Source organism: Scomber japonicus, chromosome 23 (assembly GCF_027409825.1).
Source record: "Scomber japonicus isolate fScoJap1 chromosome 23, fScoJap1.pri, whole genome shotgun sequence".
Lineage (NCBI taxonomy): Eukaryota > Metazoa > Chordata > Actinopteri > Scombriformes > Scombridae > Scomber > Scomber japonicus.
Window position 1 is genome coordinate 20,242,102 of NC_070600.1, and position 21,755 is coordinate 20,263,856.

At 38.1% G+C, this 21,755-nt stretch overlaps 1 protein-coding gene across 1 annotated transcript in view; it reads left to right on the top strand.

Moving 5' to 3' along the window:
* dgki (diacylglycerol kinase, iota) overlaps window positions 1-18,616 on the top strand; it is an 86,185-nt gene extending 67,569 nt beyond the window's left edge. The window contains exons 19-33 of the mRNA XM_053314177.1: window positions 592-703; window positions 833-919; window positions 2,321-2,433; window positions 6,133-6,233; window positions 6,363-6,442; window positions 6,680-6,724; window positions 7,257-7,326; window positions 7,764-7,804; window positions 8,045-8,169; window positions 8,662-8,687; window positions 10,314-10,351; window positions 11,663-11,783; window positions 12,948-12,984; window positions 13,090-13,189; window positions 18,095-18,616. Of these exons, the coding sequence (XP_053170152.1) occupies window positions 592-703; window positions 833-919; window positions 2,321-2,433; window positions 6,133-6,233; window positions 6,363-6,442; window positions 6,680-6,724; window positions 7,257-7,326; window positions 7,764-7,804; window positions 8,045-8,169; window positions 8,662-8,687; window positions 10,314-10,351; window positions 11,663-11,783; window positions 12,948-12,984; window positions 13,090-13,189; window positions 18,095-18,202 (1,204 nt within the window). The 3' untranslated portion in view covers window positions 18,203-18,616. The remainder of the gene's footprint in view (window positions 1-591; window positions 704-832; window positions 920-2,320; window positions 2,434-6,132; window positions 6,234-6,362; window positions 6,443-6,679; window positions 6,725-7,256; window positions 7,327-7,763; window positions 7,805-8,044; window positions 8,170-8,661; window positions 8,688-10,313; window positions 10,352-11,662; window positions 11,784-12,947; window positions 12,985-13,089; window positions 13,190-18,094) is intronic.
* Window positions 18,617-21,755: the final 3,139 nt, after the last annotated feature.

Genomic DNA, 21,755 nt, shown 5'->3' on the forward strand with positions numbered 1-21,755 from the left:
TTGAATAATAAGAAATAATTCATAATGAGCAGGTGCTGGATAGTCTTCCTGGATACAGCACATATAAAGTTACATTAAAGGGCTTTATTTACATTAGAGATACATCAGATACTGCTGATATAATATATATAATATATAAAGCATTTTTAACTTTGATCACTTTAATGTCCCACAAATGCCACCTAATTATAATTATGTAGAGTATTCCCATCAGAGTGGAAAAAGCTAGAAACACTAAAACTTTCTAGTGAACGCCCGGCTAATTAAATTCCTCAAAGTGGGTTAGTACAGTAGCTGCTTAGAGCGAAACACAAGACGTCTAATTTTGGTTTTGCACTCTGAAAACTTGAAGCCGTTTTAGGAGAAAGAGTTTAATCCTCTCACAATATTCCTCTGGTCAGACATTAAAATAATAAATTCACTGTCTGTGTTTAGGGAAGAATCTCCATCACGATGTTGGATGTTACCTGATATCAGCTCCAGATGTTGTAGAGAACCAGATGTTGGATATCTTTAAATACCCAACTCTTTATGTTTGTTACTGTGTGTGTGTGTGTGTGTGTGTCTGTGTGTCTGTGTGTCTGTGTGTAGGTACTGTGCTGGCACCATGCCGTGGGGAAACACAGGCGACCACCGGGACTTTGAACCTCAGCGCCATGACGACGGCTGCATCGAAGTTATCGGCTTCACTATGGCCTCACTGGTGAGAGAAACAACGACATTTAAAATAAACACAATCAACATAAAGAACTGGCATTAAAAAAGAAAAAAGAAAAAAGGGAGCAGAGTGGTGTATTTGTAGTGCTGTTACACTTCTCCTCCTGTCCACCAGGCGGCGCTGCAGGTTGGCGGTCACGGGGAGAGGCTGCACCAATGCAGGGAGGTCGTTCTTACCACGTTCAAGACTGTACCTGTTCAGGTGAGCACACACACACACACACACACACACTCTCACACCCACTGACCTACAAAACCAAATGAATAGAGCATTTATTAACTACAGAATTTGTGTTTTTATAAAGAAGATTTAGGATAGATTTGGGAGGAGAATTGACTCTAAATCCACATGTTTGGATTCATCAATAAAGGGAAAATGACAGAATTAAGCTCACACCAATTAATATATTCATGAATCTTGTTGCCTTTCACCCTTAAAATCATTGAAGCAGTATGTTAATATATATTTAGATATATTAATAAAGGTATAAACTCCAGGATAAGCTCAAATATCAAAATACTGACCTTATTTTATTTATTTTGTGGCACATTCATGGCTTAAAATAATTTGCCTGTTCACAAATTGCAGCTATTTTTCATCTTTGGTAACTAGGTATGAAGATAAGATGTAAAAATATTCAGTATTTTGTAACTTTTAGTCATATCATGGCCTTCAATCAGTGGGCTCAGTCTGTTCATACGGTTTAGTTATTGCTATCATGGGACAGAAGTATTGATGTTGGTTGAGAGCCGAGGGAGCTGATGAAGGCAGTAAGATGTGTCTGAAAGCTACGGATATACCGAGTAAAGTGGACAGATATTTTTGAGGTCAGAAATTTACCTTCAAGCTTCAGTGGTCGATCACTTGCACTTTTTGTGAAAAGGAAAGAGGCCACTGCTAAAGGAGGATAAATGAATAAATAATTGAGTCGTCGCTGCCTCAGCTCTGCTTCTAAAATATGTGAAACTACCCAAAGCTGAGGTAAAGCAAGACTCACTGACAGAGTTCATACCTTCTGTGACTTTCTGTTATTTTAATCCTAGTATACTGGATGTTAAACATGGTTAAAGTTCATGTAAAATACTGCCTGCAAGTCAAAATCCAGGGTTTGAGTCGCTCTCTCCCTCCTCATGAAGACGTCAAACATGCCCACATATGGCCGTCCGTTCTGTAGTCTTTGTTGCTAAGGTTGTTGCTAAGGTTGCTCACATAGTCCACTTGCATATTTTATGATCAGATTCGAGCTCGAACATGTACAGATGTATTCAAATGTCTTTGATTCAGATTTTTAAACTGTCTCAAGAATGATTTTTTTTTCCTTACAGAGGTTTTATAAAGTTCTTAAAAGTCATTACATTTGTTCTTAGAAGTTTTAATGTTGAGTAAAGAACACGAAAAATGAGTGAAATCTTGAAACAGCCTGTTACAGACAGAGGCTGAACTGAGGAGCTGCATAAATGATCAGTATAAGATAAATAAGGAGCTTTTTTTATTTTAAATCAAACAAAGATAAGCCAACAGAGCCCCAGATTATAAAATATACACCAGGAAATATGCAAGATTTGTCTGTTTCATTGCCACGGTAACGCTTTTGTCTCACAGGTGGACGGCGAGCCTTGTCGACTGTCTCCCTCCACTCTCCGCATCTCCCTTCGAAATCAGGCCAACATGGTCCAGAAGAGCAAGAGACGCACCTCTGTGCCCCTGCTTAACGAGTGAGTCACTTCAACACGCACACACACACACACACACACACACACACGAGAGAGAGAGAGAGAGAGAGAGAGAGAGACTGAGGAAGTAGGCCAGCAGCGTTGTAAAAGCCCGGGTTGCACTGAGTGAGTCATACAATCTGTTTTAGTGGGAGCTGACATTCACTCCTCTTTCTTTATTGTTCCACATCTACTCTCCTTCTTCATCATCTCACCAAAAAAACAACAACACACAACCAGGAGGAGGGGAACGTGTATTAATTATCTATCAGCTGAGAAGAATTAATAATCTATTGAGTCTATTGATCGCTATTCAGGGATGCTGCTGTATATAAAAAGTCAGATTAAATAAGCTTATATATCTGGAAGAGATGCAGATACTAACTCTCCTCCATTCCTGCAGCACTAATAAGTCATGTATATAAATTTGTGTGTGTGTGTGTGTATATGTGTGTGAGTCTATTTTTAACTGTTTAAAAGCTACTATAAAAATAAAAGTGTGTGTGTGTGTGTGTGAGAGAGAGAGAGAGAGGAATAAAAAGAGACATGTATTAGTCGCTGTAGCTGCAGTAATTAGTGTCTTTGCTTGATGCTACTGTGCTTATCAATGTCTGTCCACTTACCTCTGGGCTTTTCTCCGTCTGTCCCTCCTCCTCCTCCTCCTCCTCTTTTTTTTCTATGCTCCCTTTTTCATTCACCCTCCTCCTCCTCCTCCTCCTCCTCCTCCCAATAACACATTTGTAATCTATTTAATTATTTATTATTTATTTCTATTTTGTTTACCTTGACCTCCTCTTGTTTCCCTGTTTTAACTCCTCTCCCGACTTCTCCTGCCTTTATTCTTTCTCATCTCCCTCTCTCCTCTCTCCTCCTCCTAACCTCGCCTTCTCTTCTTTCTCTTTTCCTTTCCTCTCCCTTTTTTTTCTCCTAATCTCATCTCTTCTCTTTTCCTTGTCTTCTTCTCTTATTTAATTTTGTCTTTTTCTCACCTCCTCTCCTCCTAATATCTCTCTCCCTCTCCTTTTCTTCTCTCCCTGACTCCTCCTAATCTATTTGTCTTGTTTTTCTCTTTTTCTCTACTCTAATTACCTCCCATCTTCCTCTCCCTTCTTGTTTCCTCTTCTCTGTTTTCTCTGTCCTCCTTTCTCCTCCTGATTTCTCTACTCTGATTTCATCTCGTCTCCTCTCCTCTCTTCCTCTCTCCTTTCTTCTCTCGTCTCCTCTCCTCTTCTTACCTCTCGTCTCCTCTCCTGTTTCCTCTCCTCTTCTCTCCTCTCTTATGTCATCTCTTCTCCTTTTTCCTCTCTTCTCTCCTCCTCTCTCCTCACTTTTCCTCTTCTCTCCTGTTTCCTCTCTTCTTTCCTCCTCTCTTCTCTCATTTCCTCTCCTCTCTTATTTCTTCTCTCCTCACTTTTCCTCTTCTCTCTTCTCTTATTTCCTCTCTCTCTCTCTCTCTCTCTCTCTCTCTCTCTCTCTCTCTCTCTCTCTCTCTCTCTCTCTCTCTCTCTCTCTCTCTCTCTGCCATCCGTTCCTCCTCTCTTCTGCGTGTGTGTGTGCGGCCGTAGTATTCAGAAGGTGTGTGCAGCTGATCTGCGCCGCCTCTCTGCTCCCCCCGACTCCTTCTCTGTGTAAGTACCTCAGCCCTCTGTCACCGTTCGTATGAGTCTGTGTGAATGAGTCAGTGCTGTCGTGTCACTGTTTGTTCAGAGTTGGACCAATATTTAACCCTTTCTTATTTATTATCCTTTTATTGAACCTAGACAATGTTTTTACACTCTAATATGATCAATACAATTCAGTTTGATTAAAGGAAAGAAAATAATGTTTAATTAAGTGTATTTTATCCTAATATATTGAAGTATATAATGTTCTTTGTCATGACAGAGTTCACATTATACAGCTTTTTAAAGATTATGTCTGCCATTATCAGATATATTTATGTTATATTATATATATATATATGTTTATTTATTATATATTTCTAATGTCTTGTTTCCAAATATATTCAATTTACTATCAAATAAAACAGAGAAAAGTGGCAAATTCTCACATTTAATGAGCTGGATGCAACACGTTTTTGCTATTTTTGCTTTATACTATAAGTAATGTTAAATTATCAAAAAAAATGTAATCATTTTTCAATCAGTGGACTAATTGAATAATTGAAAAATGCCTTTAGTACTTCTGATTTGACTATTTAGATGGGTTTTTTAGATGTATTTTAGATGTTATTGGTTGAAATTGACCAATTTATGGCGCGCAGGTGGTCGAGTGGTTAGAGCGCATGCCATATACGCAGCTGACCCCGGTTCGAATCCCGATCGGAGGTCCTTTGCTGCATGTCACCCCCCCTCTCTCTCCCATGTTTCCTGTCAATCTACTGATTAATAAAGGCGTCTATGCCAACAAAATCTTTAAAAAAAAAAAAAAAAAGAAATTGACCAATTTATTAGAAATGAAATGAAAAGTTCAGATGATTCATTTCTCATTTTCTCTGTAAATCAGTTTCTATTTTAGTCAAATATGACATCTAAAGCATCAAATCTAAACTGTAATCAATATAAGAGGAACGCCTACAACTGCAAAAAATATTCATATCATTAGTTTTGGTTGTGAAAACACATATTGGTCACACTCTAGTTGAGTCGTATTGTGTTGAATGTGAGTGTTTTCATGTTTTGTATGAGTCATACATGAAGAGAGAGAAAGAAAGAGAGAGAGAGAGAGAAAGAAAGAGAGAGAGAGAGAGAGAGAGAGAGCACGGCAGCATGCTGAAGCCTTTCCACTTCTCGATGTGCTTCTGCCTCTCGTCTTGGTGTATTTCCCGCTGTAGTCCCTTTACCTTTAACTTTTACCCCCTGAACTGTGCTTTTATTTAAACCCTGCACCGACCCTTTGCTCTCTCTTGATGTCCACGCCCCTCTCCTTCCCCCCCCCCCCCCTCCCTCGAAAAGCTGTTTTCATCATTTTGCATCAACTTTGCTTGAGAAGAATAAAAGTGGCATTTAACTTTAATTTTAAACCCTTTTTAGTTCCTTTACAGGTAAGGTTTAAAGGTTTTAAGCTTTAAAGCAGCATTTTTTCATTGTGCTTTTTGCTTGTCAGACATCATGTTTTTTAATGTTTTGTTGTATTTTTGGGCCATTTTATGCCTTGTTTGCATCCTGCATCTTAACCAGTGGCCTACCAGGAGGCCCGCCATGTTTTTTAAGTCAATACTCTGTCTTTATCCACCTCCATCTGTGTTGAAGGGAGCATTTCCCACAAACATTGACTTAACAATGTTGACACGCCTCAAACTCAAAGAATCAGAGAGTCGTGCCAGAAGAGGGCAGCAGAGGTCTTTATCCAGCCTTCAAAATAAAAGCTGCTGACCACCACTTTTAAAACCTCCAGTTCTTAGAAATGTTAGATTTTAAGGTTATAAAACTTCTAAATGGAAGTGTGGAGAGACAGGCGATGAGTTTAATGAGATGACTTGAGAAGTTGTGATTCTCTTTGTGACTTCTGTATGTGTGTGTATGTGTGTGTGTGCACGTATGTATTGTGTGTCCTTATCGTTGTATCATTGTCTGTACTGTGTCTCTTTGTGTGTGTCTGTGTCTGTGTGTGTGTGTGTGTGTGTGTGTGTGTGTGTGTGTGTGTGTGCGCGCGCACGTACATGCATATGTGTGTCTGTGTTTGTGTATTTTTCTCTTCCAGTCCTCACGCAGTACCAGATCGTCTCCGTCTGCGAGTTAATCGGATCAGCCTGCAGGAGTACGACAGACTGCAGTACGACAAGGAACAACTAAGAGACATCTGTAAGGCTCTGTGTGTGTGTGTGTGTGTGTGTGTGTGTGTGTGTGTGTTCCTCCTATTAAATCAAAGTATATAAACTTCATTTTATTCATATATTACAGTATTAAATGTGTGTTTTATGTCTTTTCCAGCTATCCCAGTAGGCATTGTTGTGGTGAGGGGAGACTGTGACCTGGAGACATGCAGACTCTACATCGACAGATTACAAGAGGCAAGTCTTCATCTTCATCTTCATTTTCATAATCACAATCTCCTGTTTCTTCCCTCTACAACATCATTATTTCATGAATCGTGCAGCGTGGTTTTCTTACTGTGTTTATTTATAGATGTGAAGTATGCACAGCCGTTGCTCTAGCTGCGTGTCTCATGTTGGAAACGTTCACTAACAGAGTTTAACATGCTTTGGCTGTTTGTTAACCTTGAAACCTGTCTGCTGTGCTTTGCTTAGGATTTACACCAGGCGCCATCTACTGGCCTCAGAGTGCACTATCAGGTATATTTTGACTTTTAGGTGGTCTCTAATATACATAATTATACATTACATAATTATAATTTCTTGATGAGACTATTCATTATGCCTGAAAGGACTTTTTAACCCCTGAATATGTCAGAAAAAATACTAGAAAAGCAGCAGGATTATTATATGGTAGCTATTATATTTTTTAAGTGTGTTGGTACAGTAGTTTCTTAAAGCATACAATGGTGATAAATATATATATCCACATATTAAATGAAGAGTTCTCTCATAAAAAGGAAGAAAAGTGCAATGGACTGACACCCATGTTGACACATTAGAAAATAAGTTTAACACTATGATGCTAAACACTCAATGTCTTGATTGTCTGTCTTGTTATTAATTGTACGAAAGCAGCTACAAAAAAATCAACAAAAATACATTTGTCTTTTTTTGCCTGTGTCCTAATTTCTCTCTTTTACTTTCTCTTTCTTCTGATAATTCTTGTTTTAACCTGTTTTTTGTACATTTAGTTGATCATGTTGTGTAATGAAAGGCTGTTTGTGTTCAGGATGAGAGCAGAGGCATCCCGAGGTCCAGCTCATCCAGCAGACTCTCTCCCAACTGGAGCTTCTTAGACTGTGAGTGAAACAATGAAACAATGAAAAGCAAAGCGCTAAATACAAGAAAGTAAAGATAATATTTTCATTAAGATAAGTAACAAAAGCAGACGCTAATACAGGTTTGAATAATGTTTTTACAGTATCTCCTCAATAGAAATCATACTTTTTGAATATACGCAGAAATTAATCTAATTTCATGTTTTTATTACAGTGAAAAAGAATATATATGAAAAAGCATTCTGCAGAAGTATATATTTTTAGATCCTTTAAAGACAGAGCTTTAAAATAAATCTTAGTATGTTTATGAGGTTTTATTACTTTTCAGTCTCCACATCATCCACATCTGCCTCTTTATCATCACTCCACCTCACTGAGGAGCTTTCTAGGTCTCATAGTTGATATAAAACGGAGACATTTCTCATGTATTTCTAAACACGCATGTCTCTGCTCTACAGCCACGTCAGCTGATCGCTTCTATCGCATCGACAAAGCTCAGGTAAAACCTTACTGAATTTATTGTTGCTTGAATTAAAAACAAGCAGTAGTTCAGACACATGGAAACTGATTCTTTCTATATTATATTATATTATATTATATTATATTATATTATTATGAGTGAAATGTCTGCTCTACCTCTGTTAGTATGTAAATACTTATATCTGCCTCTTTTATGTGTGTGTGTGTGTGTGTGTGTGTGTGTGTGTGTGTGTGTGTGTGTGTGTGTGTGTGTGTGTAGGAGCACCTGCACTTCGTAACAGAAATTTGTCAAGACGAGGTGTTTATCCTGGACCACGAGGGACCTGTGGTGAGCCAGGTGCCGTCCACGGGGATGCCCGATCTGGTGGTGGAACCTGCTGCTGGGTATGTCCGCACACACACGCACACACACACACACACACACACACACACACACACGCGCACACATATGACAGATACCTGATAAACACACACAGAGATAAACATGAACACATGGACTCGTGTTGACAGGCTGCAATTCAATCAGCGTGCTCCAGTCTTTGTGTTTCTGTATTATATAAATACTACATATATTACATGTGTGTGGTTTACATTTATTATATAATGATCAGATGATGAATTAAAGTGTTGTAAATTTAATATCTTTTGTTTTTGGAGTGTTATTTTGGACAAAACAAGCTATTTGAAAATATCACTGCAGGCTGTGAGACCTTGTGATCAGCATTTTTCAATCTTTTTTTAAGTTAATAAACGAGCCACTCAATCAGTAAATCATTAATAATCAATACATAATGAAGAATAATCATTGCAAGATAAAGTTTTACTACATAAGCCATTCATTCATGCATTAATTCCTTCTTTAATTTCTATTTTCAGTGCTCCATTGACACCTGAGGAACAAGGTATAACCAACACACACACACACATAAACACATTTAAAAATGCATAAACACTTGTTTGCAGCTGCAGCTGTAGTTTGGGGCGTTGCCGTCACTTTATTAGAGAGTGAAACTGTAAACTTCCATTCCTTCCAGAAAGATATTTCTTCATCGTCGTCATCATCTTTGTGGTCAAAGCTGCAGTTTTATGTGTGAAGAAATATCCTGATTTCTGCAACATTTAAACACAACAATCAGCAGGTTGAAGGTTTTCTAGATGTGAGGTCAAAAGCAGCTTGCAGTAGTAGTGTGTGTGTGTGTGTGTGTGTGTGTGTGTATGTGTGTGTGGGTGTGTATGTGTGTGTGTGTGTGTTTGTGTGTGTGTGTGTGCCTGCCTGCGTGTGTGTGTGTGTGTGTGTGTGTGCGTTTGTGTTTGTGTGTGTGTGTGTGCCTGCCTGCGTGTGTGTGTGTGTGTGTGTGTGTGTTCGTGTTTGTGTTTGTGTGGGTGTGTGTGCCTGCCTGTGTGTGTTTGTGTGGGTGTGTGTGCCTACGTGTGTTTACACTATCTCAATATAATATAAACATTGAGGGTCTTGCAGTTGTTGCAATCGGATTTTTTGAAGGCCATAACAAAGGTGTCCCAAAAATTACATAATAATAATAACTTACACTGGAACAAGACCAAAGGAAAGGAAGGCCTTTGCTTTGGTCTTGTTCCAGTTATCAGTCAGTGTAATTTTTGGGACTCTCCAAGTCTAATAAAGCCACGTGCCTCATTCTAACATGTCCTGACATGTTTGTCCTCTCGTTCTGAACGTGTGAACTGCCCTCTAGCGATAATTGCAGAGTCACTGTATGGTATGCACGACACGCTTTCAGATTAACAGTATAATGTGGTTTTCCAGTTTTCCAGTGTTTTGTGTCTGATTCAACAAATTTAAATGTCTTGTACTTTTTCCAAAGCATAATGAAAGTTATCTCATATTTAAAGTTCATTTTACAGAGAGCAGTAGAGGCTTGTAAACAACTTTGCTTTCTAAAATCTGCTGATAAAACACTTATGTAACATGCAGATAAGAAACACATATGAGTCACTATTACAAAAAACAAGGAAGTAGCACAGTGTTTATCTTGACCTATACAGCTACTCACTTACCAGAGATTTGCTTTGTAGACGAGTCAAATATAAAACATTTGATCTTTTCTGCAACCTCTCCCTCCCTATCAGTCACTCATAAACTCTTGTGTGCAGTATAAATGCTAAATACACACATATTAAGGTACACATGTGACAAACACTGGTAATTCTAGTTGGTCATTCTTCTCATTAGGTACTTTTAGATGTGCTATTGATCTTAGTTTGATGACTCCAGAGATTATGAGCACAAATATTCTTCCACAAGGAAATAAACTAAAGGTCAACCTGACTGTACATGTACTGTACCTTCAGTTCGAAAGTGAAACAGAAAGTTTGACTGAGACACTTCTGAGAAACAATGACCAGCATCTTCCATTATTCACTGTCAGTCATCTTGGATATTCTTAATTTTCACTGGAAGATAATGAAAAATAAAGTTTAGAAACCATGTCATGAGGCAGACTATGTATGTGAAACTCCCATGATGAATGTGTTTATGTGTGTGTTCACAGCTCTGCTAACAGCTGCCAGTTGCGGGGATCTTTCTATGGTAAAGTACTGATGCACGCACACTGTAGAGGAACGTGTTATTATAACTAGTTTGACCTGTCTCTGTCTGCTTCAGTCCAATGAGCAAGTTTGATCTTACCTTCACAAAACATGCAAATCTGGTTCACCATCCGATATGAAGCCACAGCGATTCAGCCAAATCAATCAACCAATCAAATCTGTTGAATGCATGATATGACATGACGTCTGAAAGGTTTTAGCTGCAGAGTAACGTCACATTTCTGCACCATGTTTCAACTTCATTAGTCAAGATGATAAGATAATAATATGTCAGTCACAAAGCATACAGAAAGGGAATCACTGAGAATAACAACAAGTTTAATTTACAGTCAACAGTTTTCCAGTTACCGAGTAGTATCATTAGTATTATTATTATTATTCCTGTTAGTAGGAGGAAGTTACCATAGCTACTGCTCCAAGCACAGGTTCACATCAACATTTCTGTAGGGGAAGCATGAGGTCAACTAAAAACTAAATAATGCACTAAAATGAAAGAAAGGAGTAATAATTGAGCAATTAACTTTTAATTTAGCTTTTATTGAGAGACAAATAATTCACAGTTTTGATATTTGAGTCATTGTTTTAGTAATTTATCAACAAAAAATGCTTCGTATTCATTATTTCCTTTTATTGTTGACTATTGGTTAGACTAAGCAAGAATCTATTAGTCATTAAAGTAAGTTATCAATTTCAAATCATCGTTTATGCAGCCCTAGTAGAAGCTGAAATGACTACATTAAAGGAAGTGTTCATTGTGATACGAGGCAGGGTTTTAAGTTTATAGTAGTGTATACAGTGTATTTCCTGTCATTATTACTCATTTCACATCAAACAGCACGGAGCAGAGGTCATAATAAAGTACAAAAACATGTTAGGGAACAATGTAGGGAAACAGCAGCCTCCTCTTAATATCTTAGCTCTAAAAAATCAAATATGAAAAATCAAATACGAAGCACGTCTTTCACTGAAAATCATTTCTGAAGGGAAGTAAGGGAATAGAGTTTTAGTAAAAGAGGAAATATGAGCTCGAACAAAAACATCACGGTCACCATGGTGATTAATTTAAAGGTGTGTCGTCAGTGAAACCCCACAATAAAACTTAGAGAAGACTCAATAAGTAAAGTATTAGTCATATAAACACTCCTGCTTCTGTTTTAACCTTTAGCAACCCCGGAGTGATTAATAAAAGCTTCCTCTTTACTTTCTCTGCTTTCATAATGCAACTTCAGTTCAATTTAAATATTTGATTGTTTGTTTGTGTGTGTGTGTGTGTGTGTGTGTCTATCTCCAGATGTCGGAGTGTGTGCGTCGAGGCGTCAGCTTGCTGGTCAGAGACTCTGGAGGTTGTTCGGCGTTGCATAAAGCCGCACACAACGGACACACAGAGGTGGTCAGCTACATACTGCAACAGGGTGAGCATGTGGAGATATGTGAGTGATACATCAATAAATCACATTTTGTTACCGTGAAACTTCAACCATGTTTAAAGTTGTTATTATAAGATGACAGTCCTGGTGTATGTGGTGATATTGAGAGGGAAAGCACTCAGTTTTTCCATCCTGCTGTCAACAAATTAACCAGACTGGTGTGTTTGTTGGATGTTTCCTCAATAAACAGAGCAGTCACTCTGCCAGAAATACAAAAGACAGAATTCAATTGGAAAAATATCGTCAGATTTTTTATATCTCCAAACATTAGGAATGAAACTGAACCATGTTGGAGGCTATGTAGACACATGGATGTAGCCCATATGCATATTTTCTGGTCTTGCCAAAAGATAATAGGATACTGGGATAAAATATGGCGGAGTTTAAGAAAAATGATAGCATATGAGATATCCAAATCTTGTAAGATACTTTATTTGGGAAATTTGACACAAGATATATTATACAAAAAGAGGATGAGTTCTGCTATCAGCAAGTAAAAAAGCAATAATAATAAGAAGAAATATTTGTAATGGAAAAATGTACACATAAACTACGATTACAAGAGACACAATTTCAGGAAAAATGGGAGAAATGGACAGATTATAGATCACAACAAGAGGACACCACCATCACCACTGGACAATAAGGACACTGATAGTGACAATAATTGCTTTGTGAAGCGTGTAGAAAAGTGTGACAGAAAATTTCTATAAGAAAAAGACAGACTGAAGAGCTGCAGGTGTATCCGTTTAAAGTGCTAAAGCAAGCATGTTGTTTTTCATAAAGGAAATCAGACAGTAATGTGTTGTTATTTCATGCATTTGTGGTTTCAGTTTTAGTTATTATTATAACACGCTTGCACAAACATTCACACATCTATCATCTAAAAAAACCCCAACGAAATCCAGAATATAAAGATAGAAAGAATAACATAGAGCCTAAACTATGAGAGTGCAGCATAAAATAAGGATTTGCTTTAAATTTGAATATATAAAAAGAACAGTGCAAATGAAAAGTGCTTTAAAAGAGCCCAATCATTAGCACATGAAAAGAGAAATGATTTTTAACTTGGATTTAAAAATGTCCACACCTCCATACTTTAATTTAAATTTGAGTATTAAAGTGTTTTATGCTGTTTTTTCTCCTCAGGCTCCAAAGTGCTTCTGGATTTAGCCGACAGAGAGAAGTACGAGGTTTAACTTTTTAATGCCAACTTCCTTTCTGTTTTTGTGTGGTCAATGTTCACGCAGCTTATCTGATCTCCATTATGTTTCTGTGTGTGTGCATGCAGAGGGGACACTGCCTTGCACAAAGCTGCCTCAGAGAAGAAACACAGCGTGTGTCGTTTGCTGGTGGAGGCCGGGGCGTCACTCGATAAACCCAACTTCCAGGTAATCACTGACACATCCATTTCCAGTAAGGCCATCTGATGGTAAGACATTACGTGTCTGGACCATGCACAGCTTGGGAATTCTTGCTTTCCCGGGAATTATATCACCGACAGCTCCTAAAACCGAAAATGGAAAGGTTTTCTTTGGTGGACCACAAGTTTGTCATTACTCATTATTCTGTGAAAAAGAAGAAAGTGTTCAAGATCATTACTTAAAGTCGTTTGGGGACATTTTTGCATTTACAGGCTTCATTTAAACCACAAACAACTTTCTTTCATGACTGTCTGTACTCTCCAAAAGAAAGTCAGGTGTCATAGTTTCTAAAAAAAAAAAGCAAAAAGAATCGTTATTCATCTTAGGCCCCGTAAACCAGCAGGACAACCCATAAACCATTAAAGATCTATAATGATAGCCATCATGAGGTGCTTCGGGGGGAAAAAGTCACTTACTTAGCATTTATATGTATATTTATAGGAACATATATCAGTGCTGTTGTAGATAGAAAACTAAATGGAGGAGCAGCACAGAGTTTACAGCAAGTCACATGACTGGAATGCCCCCTGATCTCACTCTGACTGGACTGACTCTGTTGCTGGAGGGACATTTTTGCATTTAATTTTTTGTAACATAGCGAGAGGAAATGTAGAGCAGAGAGAGTCAGGCTGGATTTAAACGAGGCGACACTTAGTTAAAAAACGACACATAGTTTTTTTTAAAAAGCAACAAGTGTCACCTCGTGTGTTGGTCTTCTACATGAATTTGGACACAATTTTCATTTACAATCCATTACGTTCACCTTAGACCCATTAAACCATAGCAATCATGAGCCAAGTCACATAACTGGAATGCACCTGGTTCGACCTGTGTTATATGTCACGTCTCCATCTCTCCCCATTTCCTCTGCCTCTTCACTTCCCTATCAACTATCCAAATGGTTAAAAACTGAATAAAATAGATTATATTTTCATATAATGTAGACGAGAGGAGCAAGTTCTTGTTTCCAAGTAAAAAGGAGTTTTCTACTTGCTCTTTGTGATGGCGTCTGATTCATCGTCTATTCTGAAGCTTAAAACAACAATTAGCTTTTTGACGAGGAGGGTAAGAGTCAGATCATGTATGATGAGCAATGAATCATAAATAAGTAGGAAGTAGGAGCTCCTCAGAAGAAACATAGCGTGTCGGTTGCTGGTAGAGGTCAGGGCGTCACTCGATTAAACCAACTTCCAGGTAATCGCTGACACATTATTCCCCCATAACCATCAGGGCATCCCATAATATGATGTAGATGTTGTTGTAGATAGAAAACCACATTTAGGAGCAGCACAGAGTCACATGACTCAAATGCCATTGACCTGACTCTGACTGGAGACTTGTGTTACACATGTGTCTCTTCACTTCACTATCTACTGTCTATTAAACATGAATGAAAACGCTCAACGACTGAATAAAAGTCATGATTTTTAATGCTGGAGGGCATTTGGAAATGTAGAGTAGAGAGAGGCAAGGCAGTTTTATTTATATAGTGCATTTCATACGCAATGGCAACTCAATGTGCTTTACATAAAACAGAAAAACATGTAATTTGAGAACAATTAAAACATACAATTAACCCCCCCCCCCCCACACCCCCATAATAAAAACAAAGTACAGAAAAATAGAAAGAGAGAAATAAAATGCTAGAATAGAGCATTAAATATAAGATTGCAGCATAAAATAATGATTAGCTTTAAAATCATTAAAAGGACAGAGACTGCAAATGAAAGATTAAAATGTAAAGTGCTTTAAAATAAAGAGCTCAATCATAAGCACAGGAGAAGAGAAATGTTTTTAACCTGGATTTAATAATGTTCACAGTTGGGGCTGATTTCAGGCAGGCTGGATTTAAACCACAAACAACTTTCTTACATGATTGTTATCTCCAGAAGAAAGTCAAGAAAGAAGGCGACACTTCATAGTTTAAAAAACAGTAATCATAAAGTCACCTCGTGTGTCCGTCTTCTACATGAATTTAGACACAACTGTCAGTCATTACGTTCATCTTAAACCATCAGGACAACACAGACACCATTAATGAACTATAGGACATTGAGCATGAGCCGCTTTACTTACTTACTTACTTACTTAGGATGCATATATATATTTCAGAGCTGTTGCAGATAGAAAACTACATTTACGAGCAGCACAGAGTTTACAGCACAAGTCACGTGACTGGAATGCCCCTGACCCGACTCTGACTGGAGATATATGTTGCATGTCACGCCGGAGGGGCATTTTTGTATGTATTTGCTTGTTACAGTGTGAGAGGAAATATAGAGTAGAGAGAGTCAGGCTGGATTTAAACCACAAATAACTTTCATACATGTAGGTACTCTCCAGGTGGAAGTCCGGAAAGAAGGCAGCACTTCATAGTTTTTAAAAAAGCAACAAGTGTCACCTCATGTGTTGCTCTTCTACATGAATTTAGACACAATTTTCTGACATTATGTTCATTTTAGACTCATTAAACCATCAGGACAACACAGAGATCATTAATAACTTATAATAATAGCAATCATGAGCCAAGTCACATAACTGGAAATGCCCCTGGTTCGACTCGGAGACCTGTGTTGCATGTCATGTCTCGATCTCTCCCCATTTCCTCTGCCTCTTCACTTCCTTATAAACTGTCCAAATGGTTAAAAACTGAATAAATTTGATTATATTTTGATATAATGTAGATGAGAGGAGCAAGTAAAAACACACTCACACACACGTGTTCTACTTCCTCTTTGTGATGGCGTCTGATTCATCGTCTTTTCTGCAGCCTTTGTTGCTCACATTGTTCTGTGTTCATCAGATTTGGGCTCAAACATGCACAAATGTATTTAATAAGTATGAACTGACGTGCTGCATAAAGAGCCAGTATGAGATAATTAAGGAGTTTTTAACTGGAACTCAGGCTATTCAGATATTCCAGTAGAGCCTCAGAATATAAATACACAGTAAAACCACAAATCTTTCCAAGGTGTTTCCACGAATTTGACAAAGCAGAGAAATGGGAAAACAGGAAGGATATGTACGATGACTCCAGTTAAGAAAAATGCTCAATGCATCTTCACATGGGGTGGCACATCTTATCAAAACCAACCATGCAGGGTTAAAAAGAAAGACAAAAAAAAAACCCCAAAACAGTTCATGCATGCACACAAAATAAAAAAATAAAATAACAAGACAATAAGGCAGGCTGCATAAAGAGCCAGCATGAGATAAATAAGGAGTTTTTAATTATAAATCATGCAAATATATTCCAATAGATCCTCAGAATATAAATATAAACCTGAAAATGTGCACGATACATCCCGTTTAAACATGTAGCTGGACCAGAGCTCAGTTAGCTTAGCAGTTAGCTTAGCATGACTGTAAATAAGTAGCTAGTAGGAAGTCCTCAAGGAGATTTAGACAATGAGGAAGTTCTGTAAATCTTTCTTGATGCTGCAAGGTAAAGCAGAGGAGGACAAAAACATGAAGGACGAAAACAGTTATCAAAATTAAGTTGTGTGACCCCGACTCCATCTAAAGCAATAGTTTGACATTTTGACAGATATTTGTTCTGTTTTTTTGTCCAGTAGATCAATACAGCTCTTATATCCTCGATGTTATATGTATTTATTCTGCTTTTTGTCATTTTCTGTTATTTTTATATTGCTATAATGTCGGATATCTACATTAAACATGGGTAATGCTCCAAAACTGTTTAAGAAAATACAACAATAATCACAACAATCACTGGCTGTCTGTCCCCTCCACTATGCACTATGCACTTCATTTCTTAAATTTAAAACTAATTTAGCATTTATTTATTAACTATTTATGGAATATTATTTTTATTATTTATATAGTGTCTTATTTTAACTGACAAATTGAATGTTAATTATTGCACTGTTCCCCTTTTTAAAGTGTTTCGTTTTCATGTACCTGCATAAGAATGACAATTAAAGTGACATGGAAAAAAGAAGTCAGACTTCAACCAGCTCTGAAAGCTCAGTTTTTAAACTTTCCTCTCCTTCCTTCCTCATTGAACTGACCTAATTTTAAGGGGATTTTCTTAAGGGAGTTTTTCCCTTATTCAAATCAAGAGTCTGAAGAGAGGGGATGTCATCTTGTTTTACAGATTGTACATTTGTAGCTGGTCTGTTGCTCCTTTGTTGTTGATGTTCATTAACATATTTCGGCTTCTGATTTGGGCTCCAACATATACGGAAGTTGACATTTTGAGTGAAGAGCAAGAAATGAGTAAGAATCCTGCTACTACTGGCAGAGTATGCAGAAGTTAACCAGAGGGCTCATCAGGAGAGAAAGGAGCTAAAACATCCTTTTTCAGACAAAGCTGAACTGACTGAGGGGCTGCATAAAAGACAATTGTAAGATAAATAAAATAACTATAAATCATGCAAATATATCCCAGTAGAGCCCCAGAATATTAATATAAACCTAAAATTGTGCACAATACGTCCCATTTAAACATACAGCTGGACCAGAGCTCAGTTAGCTTAGCAGTTAGCTTAGCATGACTGTAAATAAGTAGATAGTAGGAAGTCCTCAAGGAGATTTAGACATTGAGGAAGTCCTGCAAGTCATTGTTGATGCTGCAAGGTATTCAACAAAGCAGAGGAGGACAAAAACAGGAAAGGATGATGACACGAAATAATCCCCCGCCCCCCCCCTCACCAAAAAATAAAATAAAAAAGTTGCCTCACAATTTATATTCCAGTGGAGCCTAAGAATATAAATATAAACCTGGAAATGTGGAGGATGTGTCTCATTTGAACTGTGTAATTTGTGGCTAATGGGTTCATTTTGTGTGTGTGTGTGTGTGTGTGTGTGTTTGTGTGTGTGTGTGTGTGTGTGTGTATGTGTGTCCAACAGGGGAAGACGGCGGTGCAGCTAGCGGACGGAGACTCTGAGCTGAGCGCCTACCTGAACACCCAACAACAAAAATCAGCCACCCACGAGGACTTGGAAACGGCTGTCTGAATCACCCACACACACACACACACACACATTCACACACACACTCGCTCATTCTCTCTGTCTCTCTGGACCCTGCACACACACTCGACGCCGAGAGAGAGAGAAAAGTGTAAAGAAACAAAAGTTTAAAACCAGAAAATGAACAGAGTCTGGATTTAGGAGATAAATCGAGACGAAACCACACCAGGAGTGAACTGCTTCAGCTTCACAAAAAGCACCGCAGTGGAGAGATACAACAAAAAAAAAAACAATGTTTTAATGGTCAAAAATATTTATTTGTATTTATTTATTCATATTCTATTTATTGGTTGTACTGATTGATGGATTTGAGTGATTGATTGTACAGTATAACGGTTCAGGATGCAAGTGCACTTTGACCAGCCGAAAAAAACACACATGACGTCTCTCTCTCTCTCTCTCTCTCTCTCTCTCTCTCTCTCTCTCTCTCTCTCTCTCCCTCTCTCTCTCTCTCTCTCTCTCTCTCTCTCTCTCTCTCTCTCTCTCTCTCCCCCTCTCCCTCTCTCTCTCTGTTACACTTACATCCCTGCTTTCAGGAGTGTATAATCTCTCTCTCTCTCTTTTTCTCTCTCTCTCCCTCCCTCTCTCTCTCACTTTCACTCTCTCACTCACTCTCTCTCTCTCTCCCTCTCTCTCCCTCTCTCTCTCCCCCCCTCTCTCCCTCTCTCTCTCTCTCACTTTCACTCTCTCACTCTCTCTCTTTCTCTCTCTCTCCCTTTCTCTCTCTCTCCCTCTCTCTCTCTCTCACTTTCACTCTCTCACTCTCTCTCTTTCTCTCTCTCTCCCTTTCTCTCTCACTCCCTCTCTCTCTCTCTCTCTCTCTCTCTCTCATCTTGTAAAGGATTTATTTGGATCACAGATCATATTTTTAAAAAAGAAGATAAAAACCACACATAAAGAGGCGTTAGACTTCTTCTACAGTGTGAAAATAGTTAAAATAACCTAAAAGTCTCATTTTCAGAACTGATGGACGTGTTGAATATATTTAAAAACCCGTGTGCCAAAGACATTACGCTGAAGTAGTGTCACTTACAGTCCGCAGTTTATGTAACGACAGCAGCTTTTTATCACATTAGTTGCTTTTTTAAACATCCTCACAAATCTCCCAAACTGATAATATATATAAATATATATATTTTATTTTTGCTTTAACACTAAATTATGTTACAATAAGACTTCAAATCACATCGTTTCATTCTGCGTCTCCGTCACCGAGTCGATGAAGGGCTCCGATTACTGCTTTTAGTTTAAGTTACACGTTTAGTGAGTGAAAGAAGTAAAAGCACCTTTTCCAAAAACTACACATACAAAGATTTTAAAAAAAAAATACCAAAAACTATCACGAAACTATGACAGGGTATATTTAAACTTTAGAGGATTAATTTACAAACAGTATAAAAGTTATTAAAATGCCAGATTGTACAGGGAGGGATTTACGTGTTTGTTTTTTAATGTGGTGCAGACACAGGTGATCTGATACTGAGGAGGGGCGGGGGGGGGGGGGGGTTTATTCTTGTGGTTCCTAACCTGGGGTGGGGGGGGGGGTTCTCTATTTGGTTGCCGACTCACGTCTTATTCATCTTTCTTTTAGTCAGACTGTTTGCGAAGACGTGACGTTAATCTCAAGATACCAGACGGTTGAATTTTGAAGATGTGGGGATTTTCTAAATGAATCTGTCGCAGTTTGAAAAGCCACAGACAGACGTTATCTAACACCTCTGACACAAACACCTGACAGGAAGTGATGCTCCTAACATCTCTGATATCAACCTCAACACTTTTGGGGGGCTGTTTTTGGGGGCTTTTTTAAAAAACTCTCTATTTGTTTCCAACCAGTTTTAACAGCAAAACCAGACAGTTGAATCCTCTCGTCTCTCTAAGAGCAAGACTGACTCGTAAATCTAGTTTTAAACCAAACCGGTTAGGAACCACCACCAGAAACAAACTCTTCCTCCTCCTTCTTCTCCTTCTTTAAACTTGATCATACAACGTGTTGCAGCATTCGTTCATCTGCAGGTCTGAATGTAAAAATATAGTGTTTAAAGTTCAAAAATATACAATTAGAGCTAATGTAATGCAGCCAGGACTCAATATTTCCAGATATTTGGATGCTAGGTGCGTCTTTTTTTTATAATCTTCTTCTTAAAGTCTGAAATTATAGTATTGAATCATCACCAAGCACTATTTCTAACTAGAACTGAAACAATTAGTGGAATAACCGGAAAACTATGACTGATTTCAGCTTCTTAAATGTGAATATTTGTTCCTTTTTGGTCATTTATGACAGTTAAGTAAGTATCTTTTTGGATTTGGATTATTGGTAAAACACAGAAAGACGTGAGGGGGCAGTAAAATAAAATAATCTGATGAAGAGCATCAGACTAAAACTTTAAATTTACAATCCCAAACTAGCTTAAATGTGTGAAGAAGTCTGACTCTGAATCCATCATATCAGGGTTGGATGACAGAGACCAGACCTGATCTGAATTTAGTAACCCAAGAAAACCAAGACATAAATTCACCCGCAGGTGTTACAGACCAGAGTGTGTGAGACGTTTAAAGCATCATGATCATCATCGTCATCATCAGTTCAGTTTTTAAACATCTGATTCTCCAGCTGCCAAATTCATATTTTAACTTTTCACAGTGGGATCGTGTGTATCTGGTACTCCTGACCCGACAAAGCTTTTCACATGCAACCTTTTGTGTGTGTGTGTATGTGTGTGTGTGTGTGTGTGTAAGAGATTGTGTGTATGTGTGTGTGTGTGTGTGTGTGTGTGTGTGTGACGATATCCTCCATTCCATATCAAATCTGAAAAAAGAGAAGCGAGTACAACTGCAACGAAAAAGAGACTGAAGCAGAGAGAAGAAAACGCTCTTTATTCTGCCCTCTGTGCAGCATGTACATAATGTTACAGTAGTGTGTGTGTGTGTGTGTGTGTGTGTGTGTGTGTGTGTGTGTGTGTGTGTCTGCAGCATTTTATCCAAGAAGAAGAAAGAAAGACAGAAAGAAAGAAAAAATCTGAGCCATATTCAATGCAATATGAATAGATGACGTCTTTTTGCATTTCTCTATTAATCGTTTACATTACATTAATGTTTTTAACATAGTCGACCATTTAGCACCGAGGAGTATTGAATGTGCAATTTTACTTCAGTGCTGGTTGGGTATAAGATGATTGTCTTGTTCTTTTATGTTCTTTTGTGTGCATGTATGAACTGTTTTTGGGGTTTTTTGTCTTTTTTTTTTTTTTAACGCTGCAAGATTTATTTTGATATAACCCGCTAAGATCTGCCCCTCCCAGCTGGATGTGGGAGAGGAGTGCATTGAGAATATTTCTTAGCTGGAGTCATCGTGGAAGTCCTAAAAAACGCCCTAAAAAAAGATTTGTAGGAATTCCTCGATGTCGAAATGTCTTTGAGGGATTCCTACTATCTACTTTATTTATGAGTCATTGCTCATCATTCATAATCTGAAACTCAATCTCCTCGTAAAACAGCAGGTTGTGTTTTTAATCCTCAGATTTAACAAACCACC